At 42.4% G+C, this 17441-nt stretch overlaps 1 protein-coding gene across 32 annotated transcripts in view; it reads right to left on the reverse strand.

Moving 5' to 3' along the window:
• DST (dystonin) overlaps positions 1 to 17441 on the reverse strand; it is a 488434-nt gene that overhangs the window by 92113 nt on the left and 378880 nt on the right. For all 32 annotated transcript variants that reach the window (XM_053286451.1, XM_053286446.1, XM_053286475.1 and 29 more), the window contains 2 exons: positions 1600 to 1761; positions 215 to 385 (listed from right to left, as the gene is read on the reverse strand). In XM_053286451.1, coding sequence (XP_053142426.1) covers positions 215 to 385; positions 1600 to 1761 — 333 coding nt within the window. The remainder of the gene's footprint in view (positions 1 to 214; positions 386 to 1599; positions 1762 to 17441) is intronic.

Raw genomic sequence — 17441 nt, forward strand, 5'->3', positions numbered from 1 at the left:
AAACAGATAATTTAGGCAGACAGTATCTGTCAGAGTTCCATCCTCCTTACCAGCTTCCTCATTATTAACAATACCTTCAAATGTTCCTGTAGGAATAGCAGCCTGGGGTATGTGTAGAAATGCATCCAACAACTCTGTCCAATACATATATCCTACCAAATAGGGGCTAGAAAAATATATTTACTATAAGGATATATAAATAACTTCCACTCACTTTCTGTTCCTGTATTTGGGCCTTCACAACTTTAAACTCAGCAGATGGAGGCTTTTGATTAGCCACAAGATCTTCTGTGTCAATGAGCCAGCTAAGTAGAGATTCAAGAGCATCTTGGAACCTCCCACAGTGGAGTAATGCTTCTTGCAATTGGGCTGCCCTCTGAGCAACCTAAACAAAAATTGTAAGTATTATCATTTACTAATTATACTTTCTCTTATCCTTCAAAGCACACCATCAAAATGTGAGAGGTTAGGAGAAAAATAAACTAATCTGCACTGATTAGTTACATCTGTGCACTTTGATAAAATTTAAAAGGATTTTAGTATTGATATGAACATTATAACATTTTGTATATGATTACCTTGGTTATAAGAACACATTGGTGATGGTTGACAGCTGTACTGGATTCATTTGGCTTTACCCTACTCATTCTCAATCTCTTGTATCCATGACTGAAAAGACAATTATGTTCTCACATGTATCTAAAGTGGAGTCGGAAGTTCTGCCCTGGCCCTGTCACTCACCCCTGGCAGCGCATCACTCATGTTTACAGCAGCGTACTTCTGAAGAGGCAAACACTATAACTGTGATGGCCAGTGTTTCTGTGATTGGGAGGCTGTTTACCAAAACACTGGCTATCACGGATACAGAGTTCAGCTCTTCAGTCAAGCGCAGCTGTAATTGTGACTGGCACTCTGCTGGGAGTGAGTGATGGGGCCAGGGCAGGACTTCCAGCTTTGCTTTAGATTCTCTATGCGAGTTCAGTGTCTTTTCAATCATGTCTGCATAGAGCTCATGGGTGCTCTCAATTTATTTGTAGACTAAGAACAGATGGGGTACTGAACCCAGTACAACGGACAACTAATACTAATACATTATTATAACCATGAGAAGATAAGCCATGGTTCTCAAAGTGGGGGACAAATCTGTACAGAGGCACAGATAATCTTCAAGCAAAGGGTGAGTTCTTCATTGACCCCTTTCACACATGCACCTATTGGGATAGGAAGCAAAATGTCCTCTAAATCCTCTCCAATCAGCGTACTACAGAAAGAAATACAAACTACTCCTTACATTTCTTATCAGTATTAAGAAGACAACCCTCTATTTTCTACAGGCTTTTGGCTCCTTATAGTTCATTCCCAGGATATTTAAAGAATACTGTGCACCTGTGTTACAAAGGGTAGTCTGCTTCTGCAGGACTCTGTGAGAGCACTGAACCACATATGGAGCTACAAACTGGGGAGACTCTGTACTGTTACTGAGATTCCAGGTAGCACCTATTTTGAAAATATTTAATACTACCTTTAGCACAAGAATCAGAAATATCAGCAAAACAACAGCAAGAACAAAGTAAACAATGATGAAAATATAACCAGTACCTTTTTGTTGAGAGTTTTCCACCTTGTGTTAACATCCTCAAGATCACACTCAAGGTTATCAGTGCTAGTGTTTTTAGCAGCACTCTGAATAAGGCCTTGACCCAACCAATTTACCTCCTGTTGCTTAACCTGCAGTGGTTCAATCTCTTCTTTCTCAAATACCTGTTGAGAGGAGGGGGGAAGGAAAGACACATGTGGGCTGTTAAATCTGAAACATGTTGAGCATAAGCAATGATCAGAGTTGGAGAACAGTAGTAAAATCTCACAGCATGTATTGAAAATAGTGAAAGACAGTATTTAGCGACACAGTATACAATTGTTCTTGATGTAAACACAAACCAACTCAAGGAAAATTACAAATACATTAAACTAATCAAGAGTTAAATTATTATTACAAAAACATAGTAAACACTAGATTCTTTTAAAAAAGAAAGATTATTCTGGCCTGTACTTACTCTTCCTAATTTACATGTTCAAAGATGGTACGAAAAACAAAAAGTGAGTTTTGTGGGTATACATGGCAGGTTGATGAGGATTCCACACCCCGGATCTATTTGTTCAAGGGGAAAGTAATCATTGGGGACATTTTCAAAGTCCTTTTTAATTCTGACCTGTTTACACAAACATGTATCTTCAAAGTCCATCCTTCTTGTCTACACACCTCTGTGAATATACAGTTCTCTCTGGATATGCAATGCAGAAACCATAAAACAGAGTGTGTTTTCATGTGAGTAAAGCATGTCTCTTACATCAGAAGACTAAAGTAAAAAATAGTTACTAAGAGGGTTGTATAGGGGAACTGTCTAAAGTTGGGGCAAAAAATAACAGATCAAATCTCTGGGGCAACATAAGCTGCAGCGGTGCAAGTAGTGACTGGTACACCTGCAGCTTAAAAATGATCTGTGGGTCTCAGTTCTGACCAGAAGAGCTTTCTGTTGACCTCTGTAGCTCCTATAGGTCAAAATGGCCCATCGAATATTGGGAATTGTTTGTTTGTATACCACCCAGAACGCAAGTCTCTGGGCAGTTTACAACAAAAAAATAAAAACAACCAATAAAAAGATTAAAACATTTCAACCATTAAAATTTAAAACGTTAAAACGTTAAAACTTGCCTGCCTAAAATTTAGGCAGGCAAGAGCCTGGCCCCAACCATGTCCTCACGTAAGAGGTATATAAGGACCATATAATGACTTTGGGGACAGCCATGGCCCAGAAGTATCATGGGCAGCTGCAGTACCAACACGGTTTGGGTCTAGCAATGACACCAATGGACAAACTGATGTTGTTGCTGAGGAACTAATGGTAGCAACAATCAAACTAGCAACTGTTCTATTACTACAGATACAGAAGAAGCTGACAAAGGACAGGAAACAATGTAATTATCTGCCCCAGGTGGTCTGTTTTGCAATAAAATGTAAACACGCTTTACAGAATGAGATAATCATAACAGAAATATGTATTTTCTCAAGTAACTCAGTTACCTCAAAAACTCAAATTGGGTTCATCTGAGGTCAAACAAAGGAAAGTGACAGAACACATTCTGCAATCACCAAATGAGAATTTCAAAAAACATGAGGAAGAATATAAAACATTTGGACCCCAAACTCTCATTGTAGTAGCTATTATAATTCTGGCAGAAATTTCACTATGATGAGTCATATATTTAAAAGAAATTGCATAGTAATACTGAACTTTAGCATTATAGTACGGTTAGTAAATACAGCTTTCATGTCCTCCATGTGTAGATGTGTTTTTAGTTGCCACTAGAAAACTCTTCTTCCCTAATCTGGGAACTTAATGGGTTGGGTTTCAACTACTACTTCTGTGCATGAAAGAAATTCCACTCATGTGAGGGAGGGGCAATTTTTACCATGTCCCCCTTCCTTCCACTGTGCCCGGTGCCTCCCAAAAATGCCCCTGAAGGTCCCTCAAAGAGGGGCAAAAAACTGTCCCTCCCCTTTGCACAGACAGAGCAACTTCTGTTTGCAAAAGTATTCATTAGGGTACACTGGAGTCAAACCACAGGCCCATCTAGCTCAGTATGTCTATACAGAATGGCAATGGCTTCTCCAAGGTTGCAGGCAGGAACCTCTCTCAGCCCTATCTTGGAGATGCCAGGGAGGGAATTTGGAACCTTCTGTTCTTCCCAGAGAGGCTCCATCCCCTAAGGGGAATATCTTACAGTGCTCACACATGTAGTCTACCATTCATATTCAACCAGGGCAGACCCTGCTCAGCTAAGGGGACAAGTCATGCTTGCTACCACAAAACCAACTCTGGGCTACACATGCTAAGCTTGCTTGGGTTCCAGACTTATATCTGAAGGTATAACCCAAAATGGATCTTTGGCTACTTAGTCCCCTACTACCTAAAAAGCTGAGAATTGGTACAGAAGGAGTTCAAGACACCTCAATTACCAGAGGTGGCCAACAACAGGCCATTTTTACATCTTTTCTTCAAGCAGATGAGGTGTCTTCTCATGTTAGAAGACATGTCTGAATACCTTATTCAAAGAGGTATGGCACTTCAACAGCATCTAAAAATCTGAAGTTTAACTAGAAATATTGGCAAACAGGACACTTGTATACATAAATATCAAACTCATGGCATGAAGTTCATCTCATAATAAAAACCAGCCCTCTAGAAGTCCATCAGCACAGTGTGAGCAGTTCCATCCCCATTCAAGCCTCTGAATCAGCTATACTTGGAGGAAGAAAGATTTGCAGTGGCAAGTGGGACCTTATGTCTGAAAAAGCCACATCTGTGTAGAATTTCTCCGTTTATATGCTCTAACAATCCACAGACTGGGAAACAGAGGATTTCCAGTAGTAGCCCAGAACACTATTATACATGCTTGCAGAATGCATTTTCTAGTATAATACTGTTTCAGTGTATCTAATAGCTCTGTGAAGAAACTATACTAAATTTGCAGAACACAATGGGGAAAGGACTACGCTTTTAATATTTCTCATTAAACTTTATCATTACAAGCAAGCACACTTAATTTTCTGCTAAAAACATTTTGGTATAACTAATTTCAAAAGATGACCATGTGGAATGAGGTTGGGGGTGGGGGAGGGGTGTGTGCTGCTGCTTGAGCAACACAAATCCAGTCCCCTTTTTGTCCATGGAACTAGTCATACACTTGAATCCAGACCTCTATGTCTACTTCAAAAGTCCATTTATTTTAAAGACAATTCCTAAGCATTCCAAACTGTTTTCTCCAGATCCACTGTTTATACAGATGCATGCACAAAAAGACAGAACTGAAGACAAAACCAAGCTACAGTTTGCCAGAACAGCTTAGCAACAAGTCCTGAAATAACTTAAGACACAGCCAGACCAGAGTGGCAAAAACAAAAAAACCCAGACTTCACAACCACCCTTTACTTATTACAAAGCTTCTCTCTGCTTCTTTACTTCAGTCACTGCTCAGTAAACTATATAAGTTCTCTTGTAAAATATCCTACAACTTCAGAACTACTTCTTGGCATGAAGATCCAAGCAAACCATTTCAGTACATGCAACAAGCCTTTAATCTGTGTACTTTGGAAACCGCAACAATCTAAGCATCGTAGTCTATACCTTTATGACTAAGTCTGGTTGAAAGAGAATAAACCAGGCTATCTGCCATTGAAGGGCATTGGCTGCTTGAACCACAAATTTGTGTAAAACCAGGACTGCTGATCTCCAATGCACAGTGGAAGCATTCCAAATGAAGGGTAACAGGCAACATCTGGACAATAAATAGCCATGCACCAAACAGCTGGAAATAATCAAACTGTCACAAACTGCCCTTAATCAATTTAGTAAAGTGACCACCTCACCAATTTTTGCCTTACAATAATATATTGAGCAAATGATCCCAGGGACCTCCTTGGCTAGAATAACAACCTATCAAAAACGTGCATGGCACATTTATGGAAGAAAACCCTAAATAATGCAACTGACAACTGCAATATTTTTAAAAAAAGCTTTTATACTTTGAATTACCTTATTTGACAACAAGCCATTGCAAACTGTATCCAGGGTTTGTTCTATCTGTATGCCTGTGGCCCAGAAATTGAATTCAGTGTTCACTGGATTTGCCTTTTGACGGCATGCAGTATTATTGAGTTCCAATGCCTGACCAGACAATTCTATTTCAGAATCTGAATGGATCATATTGGATTCATCTGTTTCATGCAAAATGACATATTTTGCTAACTCCGTGGCACTAGCATGTAAAGCTGTATCTTCATAATAAATATCTATGTCCTGAGGTGAAACGTCTAAGAAGTCCTTTTCAATCATCCTGTCTTGGGTTTCTAACGCCTCATTGACTTCAGAGCCATTCCTTACTTCCTTACTGTCTAAAGTGAAATCATGCTGTCCCACACTGTCCTGGAACCATTTTGCATGTGCTAAGATGCCTTCTTTCAAAGTAATCAGTGGACTGCAATGTCCATCTGCTGCCTCCTGGTTGACTTCAAAGTTCCAGAGAGAATCTTGTTCTGTTTGTTCTGTCTGTGAAGCATCATGCAGTTTCACTGGGTAGTGTCCATTGACAGGGGCACTTCTGGAGGTAAACTGATCACTGCTAGAAATAGGAGGAAATGCTCCAAATTTACCTACCAACCGAATATCTTCTACAGAAGATATGCTCCTAATCTGAACTTGTTCCCCTGCTAACACATCTTGTTTTTCTTCTCGTTCTGCTGGAGGACTGCATAGACCAGAGTCATCCTCTTCTGAAGTCAAAGAATTGGTTCCATATTTGCCCTGGTCTGTTGTTGCTAAATTGGACATATCAACAGTTCCAGCAATCGAACATTCACTTCTATTTCCATAATCTGTGAAATTTGGTGAGACAAGCATTCTCCAGGATCTCCTGTGTTCTTTCTTTTCTGTGTGATAGTTTGCTTTGGGCAAGCCAGCTGTTCGAATGATGTCATTGTTCAGCTTAAGGGCATCAAAGATCATTTTTTCATCTAATTTGTTAGCTTCCCGTCCTCGGAGCTCAAACACACTGGAAGAAGAGAGGGCACCATTGGAGCACAATGTACTGAGGTCTAGTGTTCTATGACTATATGGCAAAGTCCGATCTGAGAAATGCCGAGAGGAGAGGCTGCCTTTAGAACCAGAATCAATCTGCTCATTCAATCGAACCGTGTCATAGATTGACCTTTGAGGAACATAACAGTCCTCAATATTTATATCTTCTTCTTCTTCATCACCTTTTCCTACACAGGGAGGATTCTGGCGTAAACAATCTGGCCTGCTAAGTGGCTTCCCCATTTCTGCAGGTATTTACAGATCTAGCACTATTAATATGCTGCCTTACTGGAGACGTGCTCCATACACCAAGTAAAAGAAAATTAGAATACTAGTCTGAAAACCGACAGAAAAGTTGCGCTCAGCAGAAAGATGCATACATGCTAAACACAAGACATAATTTATGAGGCGGTTAAGGTCGTAATCAGTGTATCTCTGTAAAGGAAAAGTATAGATTTACCTGCTTGGAATTTAAACATTTTCCTCTAAAATATAAAGTGCTTGAGTTTACAAAGGGGGGGGGGAGAAGGAGGAGAGAGAAACAAAAAAAAATAGAATCCTACAAAATACTAACTCAGCAAACACACCAACATGTACAAACTCCAACAAGAAAAACCCCAAAAGACCCATAAGTGACTCTGATACTTAGAACTTCCAAAACAGCATTCCATTTCTTTTTTTCAGGTCAAAATTTGTGTCTTAAATCTCCAGATTAAGTCTTCAAAATGAATCAGCATTATAGAAGGCAGCACGTTATCTTCAGTAGGTGACAGATTAACTGTAATCCATTTAAATGGCTTGCAGAATTCCATCTCCTTTATAAATAAGCCATGATGTAGAAGAAGCTCTTTAAGAAAAACAACCCACAGGAGCTATGGATCCTTGAGATCAAGGCACAGAGAAAGCCTTCAAAGAAAATTAAGGTACATCCAGAATAGTAGTAATGATAATGATGATAATAATAATAATAAAAATAATAAAAGAGGCTTTTATTTTTTTTGGCAATAGCTATAAATAACCTTGATTCAAAAGGTAGTTTATTTTGTGAGTCCTTAAAGCTTCTCTGTGGTGCATTCAGAAGTTCCATAGGAAAAATACAGTTTTCTGATTAGCCAAGCCAGTGAAAACAAAAAGCCCGTTTTAGAAGGAAAATTACAAGAATAGAAACTTTTCCCAGTTCACTTGCAGAATGCACTCCTTGAGACTTGTTATCCTGTTTAAGGCAGCTGCACTGCAGGAAGCTACGGCGTTTCTTCCCCTCTCCGGTACAAAGGCACGATAGATTTACATTCTGTTTAAATTCAGCAGGACTTTTGCATAAACTGTAGCGAAAAGAGTGTGGTCACTGTTTCATCTTCATGTTGAAGCGCAGCTGTAGCGAAGAAGGCATAAAAGGAACTCCCAACAATAAACACTCACATGTACTGCTCAGTGCAGCTGATAAGCTTTCCAGCTCTCCCTGGTTTCTTATGGTCTGACAGGCATCCTCCCAACAGTGAGCTTAAAGAAACGCCCTTTCTATTCTTTAGGCAACATCTGCTGCTATCCCATTCGTTCCCTGAATATTATTCTAACTGAGCATTAGTAGGTGCCTGACCTCTTTGCTCTACCCCCTTATGTTTCCTGCCCCACATGACTTAACTTAGCCATCTTTCACTTTTACTGTTTGTCTTGTCTCCGAACAAGGCTGAGCCTTGTAAGGGGGAGGTACACAAAGGAGCAAGTTCCTGTCGGCACTCTGCAGATCAGGCTGAGCTCTGTAATTCTGGAGGGAAGGGGGGGGCTGGGCAATGGCTTACCAAGCAGAATGGAAAACTGTGCTAATTAGTTCAAAATGTCAAACATTTACTACACATTACTTAACCGGGTAACCTGACCCTGTACAAGATGAACTAGGCTACCAGGACCCTTCTCAAACAGCAAGAAACAGCAGTATTTTGCTCTATTGCAGGAAACCAGTCAAACACCAAGTCCCAATAATGATTTCAAATAATGGCATACATCTTTCAAAGCTAGCCAACTGTATAGCACTGAATCAACCAAACATCGTTCCTTTCCACTCTTACCATTTACAGATTTGAATTAACAGACTGAGAATATTCACGTCCACTCAACAGTAACTCCTACTACATTCAGTGGGACTTATTCACAAGTCTGCACAGAATCACATCCTTAGCTCAATAATACTAACCCATATACATTATGAATATTTTATAGCTGGAGTTTTAGCAAGCCAATAGGTTTCTCTGAATTATCATAGAATATGTTTTTAACCCATAACTCAATTTAGACCAATAAAATATATCCACTTTATACTTATTGGTGCTTTTAGGATCTGAGACAAAGGCTAACTATACAATGATATCCAAACAAGGGATACAACTAAATAACAAAATAAAATCCTAACTAGAATGAAAAGAAAAGGCTAAATAGGGTAAATAAAGTACAATTGGGGGTAATGGTACAAACTGAAGAAAGAAGCATCCAGCAGATTTCTAAAAACAGTTTTATATCTGTTCTACCAGAAAATGTCCCATAAGGTGAGGTTCCACAAGAATATCCACTAACTCCATTTAGGTTAAGTCATCACTCATATCCAGAGCTTTGGATGCCTACATGAACTTTCACCCAAGTGTGGCTGTTCCATTCATTTATCTGTTGGCGAATGCTCCATGGGTGCTATCGCACTGCACATGCAGAGCTTCCCCAACATTAATTACTGCGGTGCAATCCCTGCCTATACAAAGCTCCATGTGCACATTGATCACAATCTTTGGATTTACAGGACTTTAATCCTGTTATTATTATCACTTTAATAAGTAATAGTCTGATTATTTTGTTTTCTCCTCATATGAGTTTCCTAAATTTTATTAATGTGGGTAGTGTGGCATGCAACAAGCAGCCATTTTACATTTAAATTAAATGTGACTGCATAGAACAATCTGATGGACAAGTGCTTTCCAGTTGTTATGAGCCCACATCATTATTGCTGCACAATGTTCTTTCTTGTACTAGAAAACTGTGTGTGGTGGGAGAGTGATATTATTTCAGCGTGGAAACTTAAACATTCAAACATATGTAATGTGAATTAGTGTGTGACATCAACACAGAGACGTGGAAAATCTAAGAAACCTTATGAGTCTGTTGTCAAAGAGGCCTGTCATCTTCAACTCAGATAAATTTGTCAGCTGCATACAGATTTGTTGCACATGTCCCATTATTTTCCAAGAAGGCACCTGAAACATATGCAACAAAGAGACATGGCCCAGAGTGAAGCAGTTTGCCTCTGTAGGAGCTCTGTGTGGACATTAGCAAACACATGGAGCTCGGACAAGGAAGGATAGTGCAGAAGAGCAAAATCACAATGATAAAAACTGGCTTTTCCTCATTGTGTTTCCTTTAAGCTGTAGCAACAGAAAACAGTATTAAAGTTGACACAGCAACAATGTACAGATTTAATTTTGAAGAAGCATGAGAAAATTAACCACATTCTGTAGGGAAAAGTTAACACTGCTTTGATTCAATCAACAAGGTAAACAGCCACCACCTACGCAACCAACCTAAACCAATTTAAATATTAGTTCAAGCTCATCAACTGGAATGTTTACCCAGGCCCAGATCTTCTATGAAGCAAAATTAAAAAGCACCTCTTGACACATATTTGCACACTAAATATATACTGAAATGGCCCTTTAAATTGCCTCATCTGGGAATGGTGGTGATGGTGGGACTTAATGGGCCGTTCAGTGATGGAAACTGACATAATTCCATGTTCTTTAATAAAAAGAAAAGTGGGGAGGGGTTATTACTGAAATATTTTGCAAACATATCATGGCGCATAATTACATGGCAATGACTGAATCCTGCTTTTCTTTCCCAAGATTAAAGTAGCTCATTAAAACATTCAGGCAAAAGACCAGCTAGCTAACAGTTTTTACCCCCCAGGCTCATATCCAATGGGTTGGCTTTATAAGGAAGCAGGCAGAGGGTAACCAAGTAAAGCAAGTTCATCAGCTGAACTTTCTTTTTGTTCACATTCACTCAGAATTTACTTTCATTAAAGCACAAAGATCTGTGACAGAAAACTGAATGAAACAGAAACACCATGAAACACCATATGCCAGCTACTGTATGGTACTGAAAGCAGAGCTTTGATTGGAAACACTGGAAGATTTGTTTGTAAGGAGGTTTTCTCAAACTGTTTCCCCTCTGAAAACCCCTAGGAGATAAGACCAGTTATAAGAGATTATGACGACTAGGCCTTCTTTTTCTCATCCACAGCAGATAAGTACTTCTAAAAATCAGATTGGCTGCAAACATAATCCAAAGTAATTAACTGTAAAATATATGTTTTTTAAAATATCACTCTTGGTGCTGATTTCAAAGAAGTTTTACTAGTCATATTTCCATTTCAGTCTGCTATGCGCACAATGGGCACATGCACACCTGGGACTTCCAGCCACTTCAAGCCGATGAGGGCAACGGGGCAGCAGGGAGGTACGCTGCCACCCCGAAGGTTTTTAGAAAAATACGGTGCCAGTGGGGGGAAAGCAGCAGAAGGGGTACGTACAACCTCCCCCCGCCCTTGAAGTGTCAACCCCAGGGCCTTCGAACTGCCCGACCGTGGTTCCGTGCACATCCCTACTGAGCACAGAGGGCGAGTGGTGAGTGATGTTCACATTTCTCTCCTCCCTCCAAAAGCCCTTTCCACTCATATAAACATGTTCCTGAGAGCTGCACAGTCCTCAGGAACATATTTATACAAGTGGGAAAGGGTTTTGGAGAGAGGAAAGAGACAAAAATTGCTTCCCGCTCCACACTTGGTCTGCTGCACAAGAAGCCTTCAAGCTCAGGGACACTACAGGTTGCTTACCTGTAACTTTAGTTCTTATAGTGGTCATCTGTCCTTTTACATCAATGGGCTATGCACCTGTGCAGAGACCTCATCAGAACCTAACAAGCTCAATTCTCCTGATTTAGGCGGTAACCCCACCCCCAGCTGCTATATGCGGCTGCGCCACTCCACATCCCCTCAGTCACGGAGTCCGCCTTCAGTAGGCCCATCGGGGAGACTGGGAGGGCAAGTAAAAGGACAGATGACCACTAAAAGAACTAAAATTACAGGTAAGCAACCTGTAGTTCTTCGACGTGGTCTCTGTCTTTTACACCAATGGGTGCATAACAAGCTAGCACCCAAGGAGGAGGGAACAAATGGAAACAAGTATGTATTCTGCGAGAAGAATTTATTTCAAAGCAACAAGGTACATCAATTGAAAATAGACTGCAGGACAGACCTGCCAAACTTAGCATCATTCCTTGCCTTGGTATCAATGGCATAATGATGAATAAAGCAATGGGGTGAGGCCCAAGTATCCGCTTGGCAGATAGTGTCCAAAGGAACCATCCAATCAAAGGCAACAGAGGGTGCCATGCACCAAACTGAGTGTGCCCTAACGGTCACAGGCAACTGTTTATGCGCCAAATCATAACGAAGTTTAATGGTAGAGACAATCCACCTAGATGGACTTAGCAGAAACTTGCAAGCCCTTGCGAGGCCCATCATACAGGACGAACAGAGAAGGGATTTTCCTCCACTCTGCCGACCTCTGAACATAGAAAGATCTTCTAACACGCAAATGGTGCAACCTGCATTCTGCATCAGACAAAGGGTTTTGAAAAAAATACAGGCAAGGTGAGTGGTAGGGAGCGATGAAAAGTAGAAACTATCTTTGGCAGGAACTGAACATCTGGCCAGAGCACAAACTTATCTTTGTGAAACTACAGGTATGGTAGATCAGCCCTCAGGGCCCGCAGTTCACTCACCCTCCTGGTGGAGGTGATTGCCACCAAGAAGGTGACCTTCCACGTCAGGAGATGAGGATCAATCGAAGCCAAAGGTTCAAAGGGCGGTCGCAGCAAACCAGCCAGAACCACAGACAAATCCCAAATCCCAAATCTGGTTTTACCAGATGACAGGGTCATCTGGTAAAACATGTGATAAACCCTTCAGAAAACTTTTTATCAGGGGGTGCTTGAACCAGGAAACCTGAGAGGTGGGTGAATGTGCCAAAATGGCCGCCAAATGTACTCTTGAGAGAGGAGAGTTTCAAACCAGATTTTTTCAAAGTCAATAGATAGATACAAACATTTTGAACAGATGGACTAAGAACATCAAACCCATTTTGGTTAGCAAATGTACAGAAACGAGTCCATTGATGTCCATACGACTTCCTCATCGAGGGCTTCCTAGCCAGAAGCAAAACATCCTTGAGCCTCACCGGGAAGTCAGTAGGATCTTCCAGGAAATCAGGTGCAGGGACCGGACATCTGGATGGAGCAACTGACCCTTCTCCTGTGACAGTAGGCAAGGTAGAGCGGGAGGGCACACCCAAGTCACTGCCAGCCACTGCAGAACCACAAACCAAGGCCTCCTGGGCCACCAAGGGGCTATCAGGATGGCCCTGAAGAAGGGGCCGTTCCAGGACAAGACGAAAGCATCGCCCAGAGAGCCCTCCCCTTCACCTCCCCTGGAGCAATAGAGGGCACACTGTGCATTGTCCCGGGATGCAAAGACATCCAGATCTGGAGCATCCCACAGTGCGAACAGGTCCCAGAGAACACTGCGATCTAAGGTCCATTAGTGGGAGACCATTTTTAGTCTGCTCAACATGTCCGCTTGGACGCTCAGGTTGCCTGAGTGTAGACCGCATGAGGAGTCACCACATGCACTACACACCAATGCCACAGGTCGATTGAAAGAAACAGGAGGCTCCTTGAGATCATGCCTCCCTGCCGATTTATGTAGGCTTTCGCCGTCGTATTGTCGGTTTCCTAACAACCTGCAATTGTGGGTAAGAAGCCCTTTAGGGCATGGAATATGGCCAACAGCTTCAAGTAGTTGATGTGCCGACCTTTCTCTGTTGACATCCAGTGGCTGCTCAAATGATAATTGGCCAGATGAGCACCCAAGCTGAACTCCGACATGTCGGTTGTAATCACCCAGCGTGGAGGAGTGACTTGGAAAGGAGAGCCAAGGCCCAATTGATGAGGCTTGACCCACCAAGCCGCAGCCTCTTGCACCAACTGGGGAGGTGTGCGCTCCAACCAAGCAGGGTCCCGAAGGGGGTCAAACACATCCAGGAACCACCTCTGAATAACACACATCTGAAGGTGCGCGTGGGGAAGTATGCAGGTGGTGGCAGCCATATGGCCCAACAGGCACTGCACCAAATGCATGGTTTGTGGTCCTCCAGCCAGGAAAGCAGAGACCAGCCATATAAGCGTCTCTATGCGGGCCGCTGGGAAGAAGACTTTTTTTCACCCCAGTGTCAAAGATCACCCCTATAAATTGTATCCTGCGGATTGGCGTCATCTGGGACTTCTCAAAGTTGATCTGGAAGCCCAGGTTCTGTAGAGTATCTATGACTTGATTGAGAGAGTTCAAAGCAGCTTGCTTTGAACCCGCCAGGATAAGCCAATTGTCTAGATAAGGCAGAATTTTTATCCCTCGCTCTTGCAGAAATGCCACCACAGGGGCCAGACATTTTGGACCCTTGGGGCCGTCATCAGGCCAAACGGCAAGGCCTTGAATTGATCGATGATTCCCCCTATCTGGAAACACAAGAAATGACGATGTTGAAGAAGTATTGATATATAGTAGTACACATCTCTCAAGTCCAAGGAGACCATCCACATGTCCTTTTCCAATAGGGCCAAAATAGTCGGTACCGATAACATCCGGAAATGCTTGTAGACAAGGTGTTTGTTTAGGCCCTTGAGGTCCAATATAGGGCTCTGACTGCTGTCCAGTTTTGGAGCAACAAAGTAACAGGAATAAAAGCTGGGGTCCGTCACATTGCTGACCCGCTCGATCGCATCTTTCAAAGAGAGAACAGAGACATCCTGCTCCAAAGCTGGGGTCGACGGAGTAGTCACAACCCCTGACAGCGGTTGTGTCTGGTGAAACTCGAGGGCATAACCCATGCATATGACTGTGAGGACCCAGTGATCCACAGTCACCTTGTCCCAATTTGCTGCAAAGGGAGCCAGGAAAATTCAAAATGTCCAATAATCATTGCTTTTTTTTGGAAAGGTATTCAGATGCTGCTCCTGAAAGGCAGGCTTAATGGGCTGGAACCCGGACTTGTAATGGGGTTGGAACTCGTTCACCCAAAATGAATGCTCCGATGAAGAGTGTTGCTGCGAAGGGGCTTTAGGGTGTTGATAGGGGGACCACCTAGGTTGCCTCTGTGGCTTAGGAGCAGAGGAAGAGTAGGCCATAGATTTCACCGTACTCCTCAGCTTCTGCACCTTCTGTAACGTGTCATCAGTCTGTTCAACGAAGAGGCTAGAACCTTCAAAGGGGAGATCCTCCATCCTAGCACGGGCCTCATACGTCAGCCGATGTGGCCATCACCTTTGCTGCACACTCCACAGAGTGCCTGGCTGAGTAAAGCTCCTGCTTTGCACCTGTACAGCCTCGTGCAGGAAGGTCTTTGCCAGGTCACATTAACCCTGGGGCAAGAGGTCCAAAAAAGGGGGACCACCTATTCCCACAAAAAATTATTATACCTGGCATTATAGGCCTCGTAGTTTGCCACCCGCAAATGCAGAGCTGACACCAAGTAGAGTTTTAATGTAAACCGCCCTGAGCCTTTTGGAAGGGCGGTATAAAATTTTTAATAAATAAATAAATAAATAAAAATTTAAAAATAGAGTCTCCTCCCAAAGGAGTCCAGTTTCCTGCCCTCATCACCCGGCGCTGAGTGACTGCAACCTTTAGACTTCTGCAGGGACGCCTCAACCATAATGGAATTAGGGGTGGGATGATTCTTCAAGAAGGTCATATCCTCCTGCATCTGCACCCTATAGAAGTTCTCCAAATGCCTATAGGGTTGCAAAGGAGTCGCCAGCTTTCCCCAATGTCCACACATGACCCCCAATAAGGCAATGTTGAGTGGCAGAGAGGACGAGAAACCTGAGAGGCCGAGAAACCAATGTTGAGTGGCAGAATGGCAGAGAAACCTTAGTTTCCACATCAGTGAGGCTGAACAAAGGGTCAAGTTCCCTTTTCTGCTGTGTATCAAGGCTCACACTGAGGGCGGAGAAGACACTCAGTATGAGTATCGGGGGAAGGGATCTTAGATCCACAGCAAACACATTTCTTAAAGTTCTTTGTGCCCGGCATAGAAGACTTTCGGCCAACCAGCCACAAAGCCTCGTCCCGGCCGGGATCGGAGGCATGAAGATGGGGTGGGTGGGTGTTGAGCGTAAAAAAATATATGAAGATGGGGTGGGTGGGTGTTGAGTGTAAAAAAATTAAAATGTCAAGAAAAAAACGCTACTGTACAAAATAAAGAAACAATAATAGGCGTGAATACAGGGAAACAGGAGAAAAAACGAGAGGATGCAAGAATTAGTCCTACTTGTTGCCAAGCTGCAGATTCCACGATGAATGTGCGGACAACGAAGACTGAGGGGATGTGGAGTGGCACAGCCGCTTATAGCAGCTGGGGGGGGGGGTCCCACCTAAATCAGGAGAATTGAGCTTGTTAGGTTCTGACGAGGTCTCTGCGCAGGCGCATAGCCCATATGTGTAGAAGACAGAGACCACCCCGAAGAACTGAAGGCTCCTTGTGGACTCACAGCACTCCGTCCATCACTGGAAGGATGTGGAAAATGTCAGCCATTAACTGTAATAATAATAGTGATAATGATGGTGACGATAACAATAAATGTCTGAAAAAAATCAGTGCCACCATCTCCAAAGACACATTGTCTAGTACATTTTAACAGCAGGCTTTCATGGGGAAAACCGACACAAGACGCTACTATTTTCTTGCACAAGATGATGCTTGGAAACAAGCGCACTTTGGCCCATCCTGAAATACACTGCATATATTTAGAACTGAAGAGGTCATCTGAAAGGATATTTAGAAATGGATTTTAAACATAGCCAAGTTACCCTGTCATAAACCTGCTAAAGGCAAAGAAATAGGCTAATCTTTGCTGTCAAGTCACAGATATTTATGTGTTTAATAGCTGCCAAAATGTATTGATATAGGAGGTGAACACATTCTGTGAGGGTGACAGAGGTGGGCAGAACATCTCTGCAAAGAGAGTGTTGAGCAGATAAACAATTCACACTATTCAGCATACTTGTATAATCAAATACATGCATTGCAGAACCAGTACCTAAGCCAGGGTTCCCAAAACACTCATACCAACGCACAGGGGGTTTGGGGGATTAAAATTGAGAGTAAACATCATTTGTTGAAAACAGAGCATTGGCTATAGAGAATTGTGAGGGCTCCTTCTTGCTGCTGAGTCCAAGAGCATCTCACGTGTGGGTTATGTGATCCCATGTAACTCTAAAAGGCAGGACTATGCTAATTAGGATAAGCCTTTTAAGGCTGCGAGAAGCAAGCCCTTCTCAGTTCTTTTAAGCCAAGACAAGTACTTCAAGGAACAAAACTTCTATATAAATAGGAAACAAACGTGTCCAAAAGAAGAAGGGAAAACACACCAAAAAACCAGAAGGAAATGACTATCCAAGGAAAAGGATGCAAAGCTAAAAACTACAGGCTAAGTTTCCTGGTAGTATATTGCAGAACAAAACTAAAGATATGCATGTCACATGGCCGAATCAGTAACCAGAAAAAAAGAGTCTACAACCCCAAGGTCTCTGGAAAGTAGGCGCTGATGTCAAAGGGCGGGTCAAAACGCTATGGACTTTGAACGGATCAATGCTCCATTCTCTGCTGCTGTAGTCCAAGGGTGTCTCACGCGTGGGGACATACCGCAACC

The sequence above is a fragment of the Hemicordylus capensis genome, chromosome 1, assembly GCF_027244095.1.
Source record: "Hemicordylus capensis ecotype Gifberg chromosome 1, rHemCap1.1.pri, whole genome shotgun sequence".
NCBI lineage: Eukaryota > Metazoa > Chordata > Lepidosauria > Squamata > Cordylidae > Hemicordylus > Hemicordylus capensis.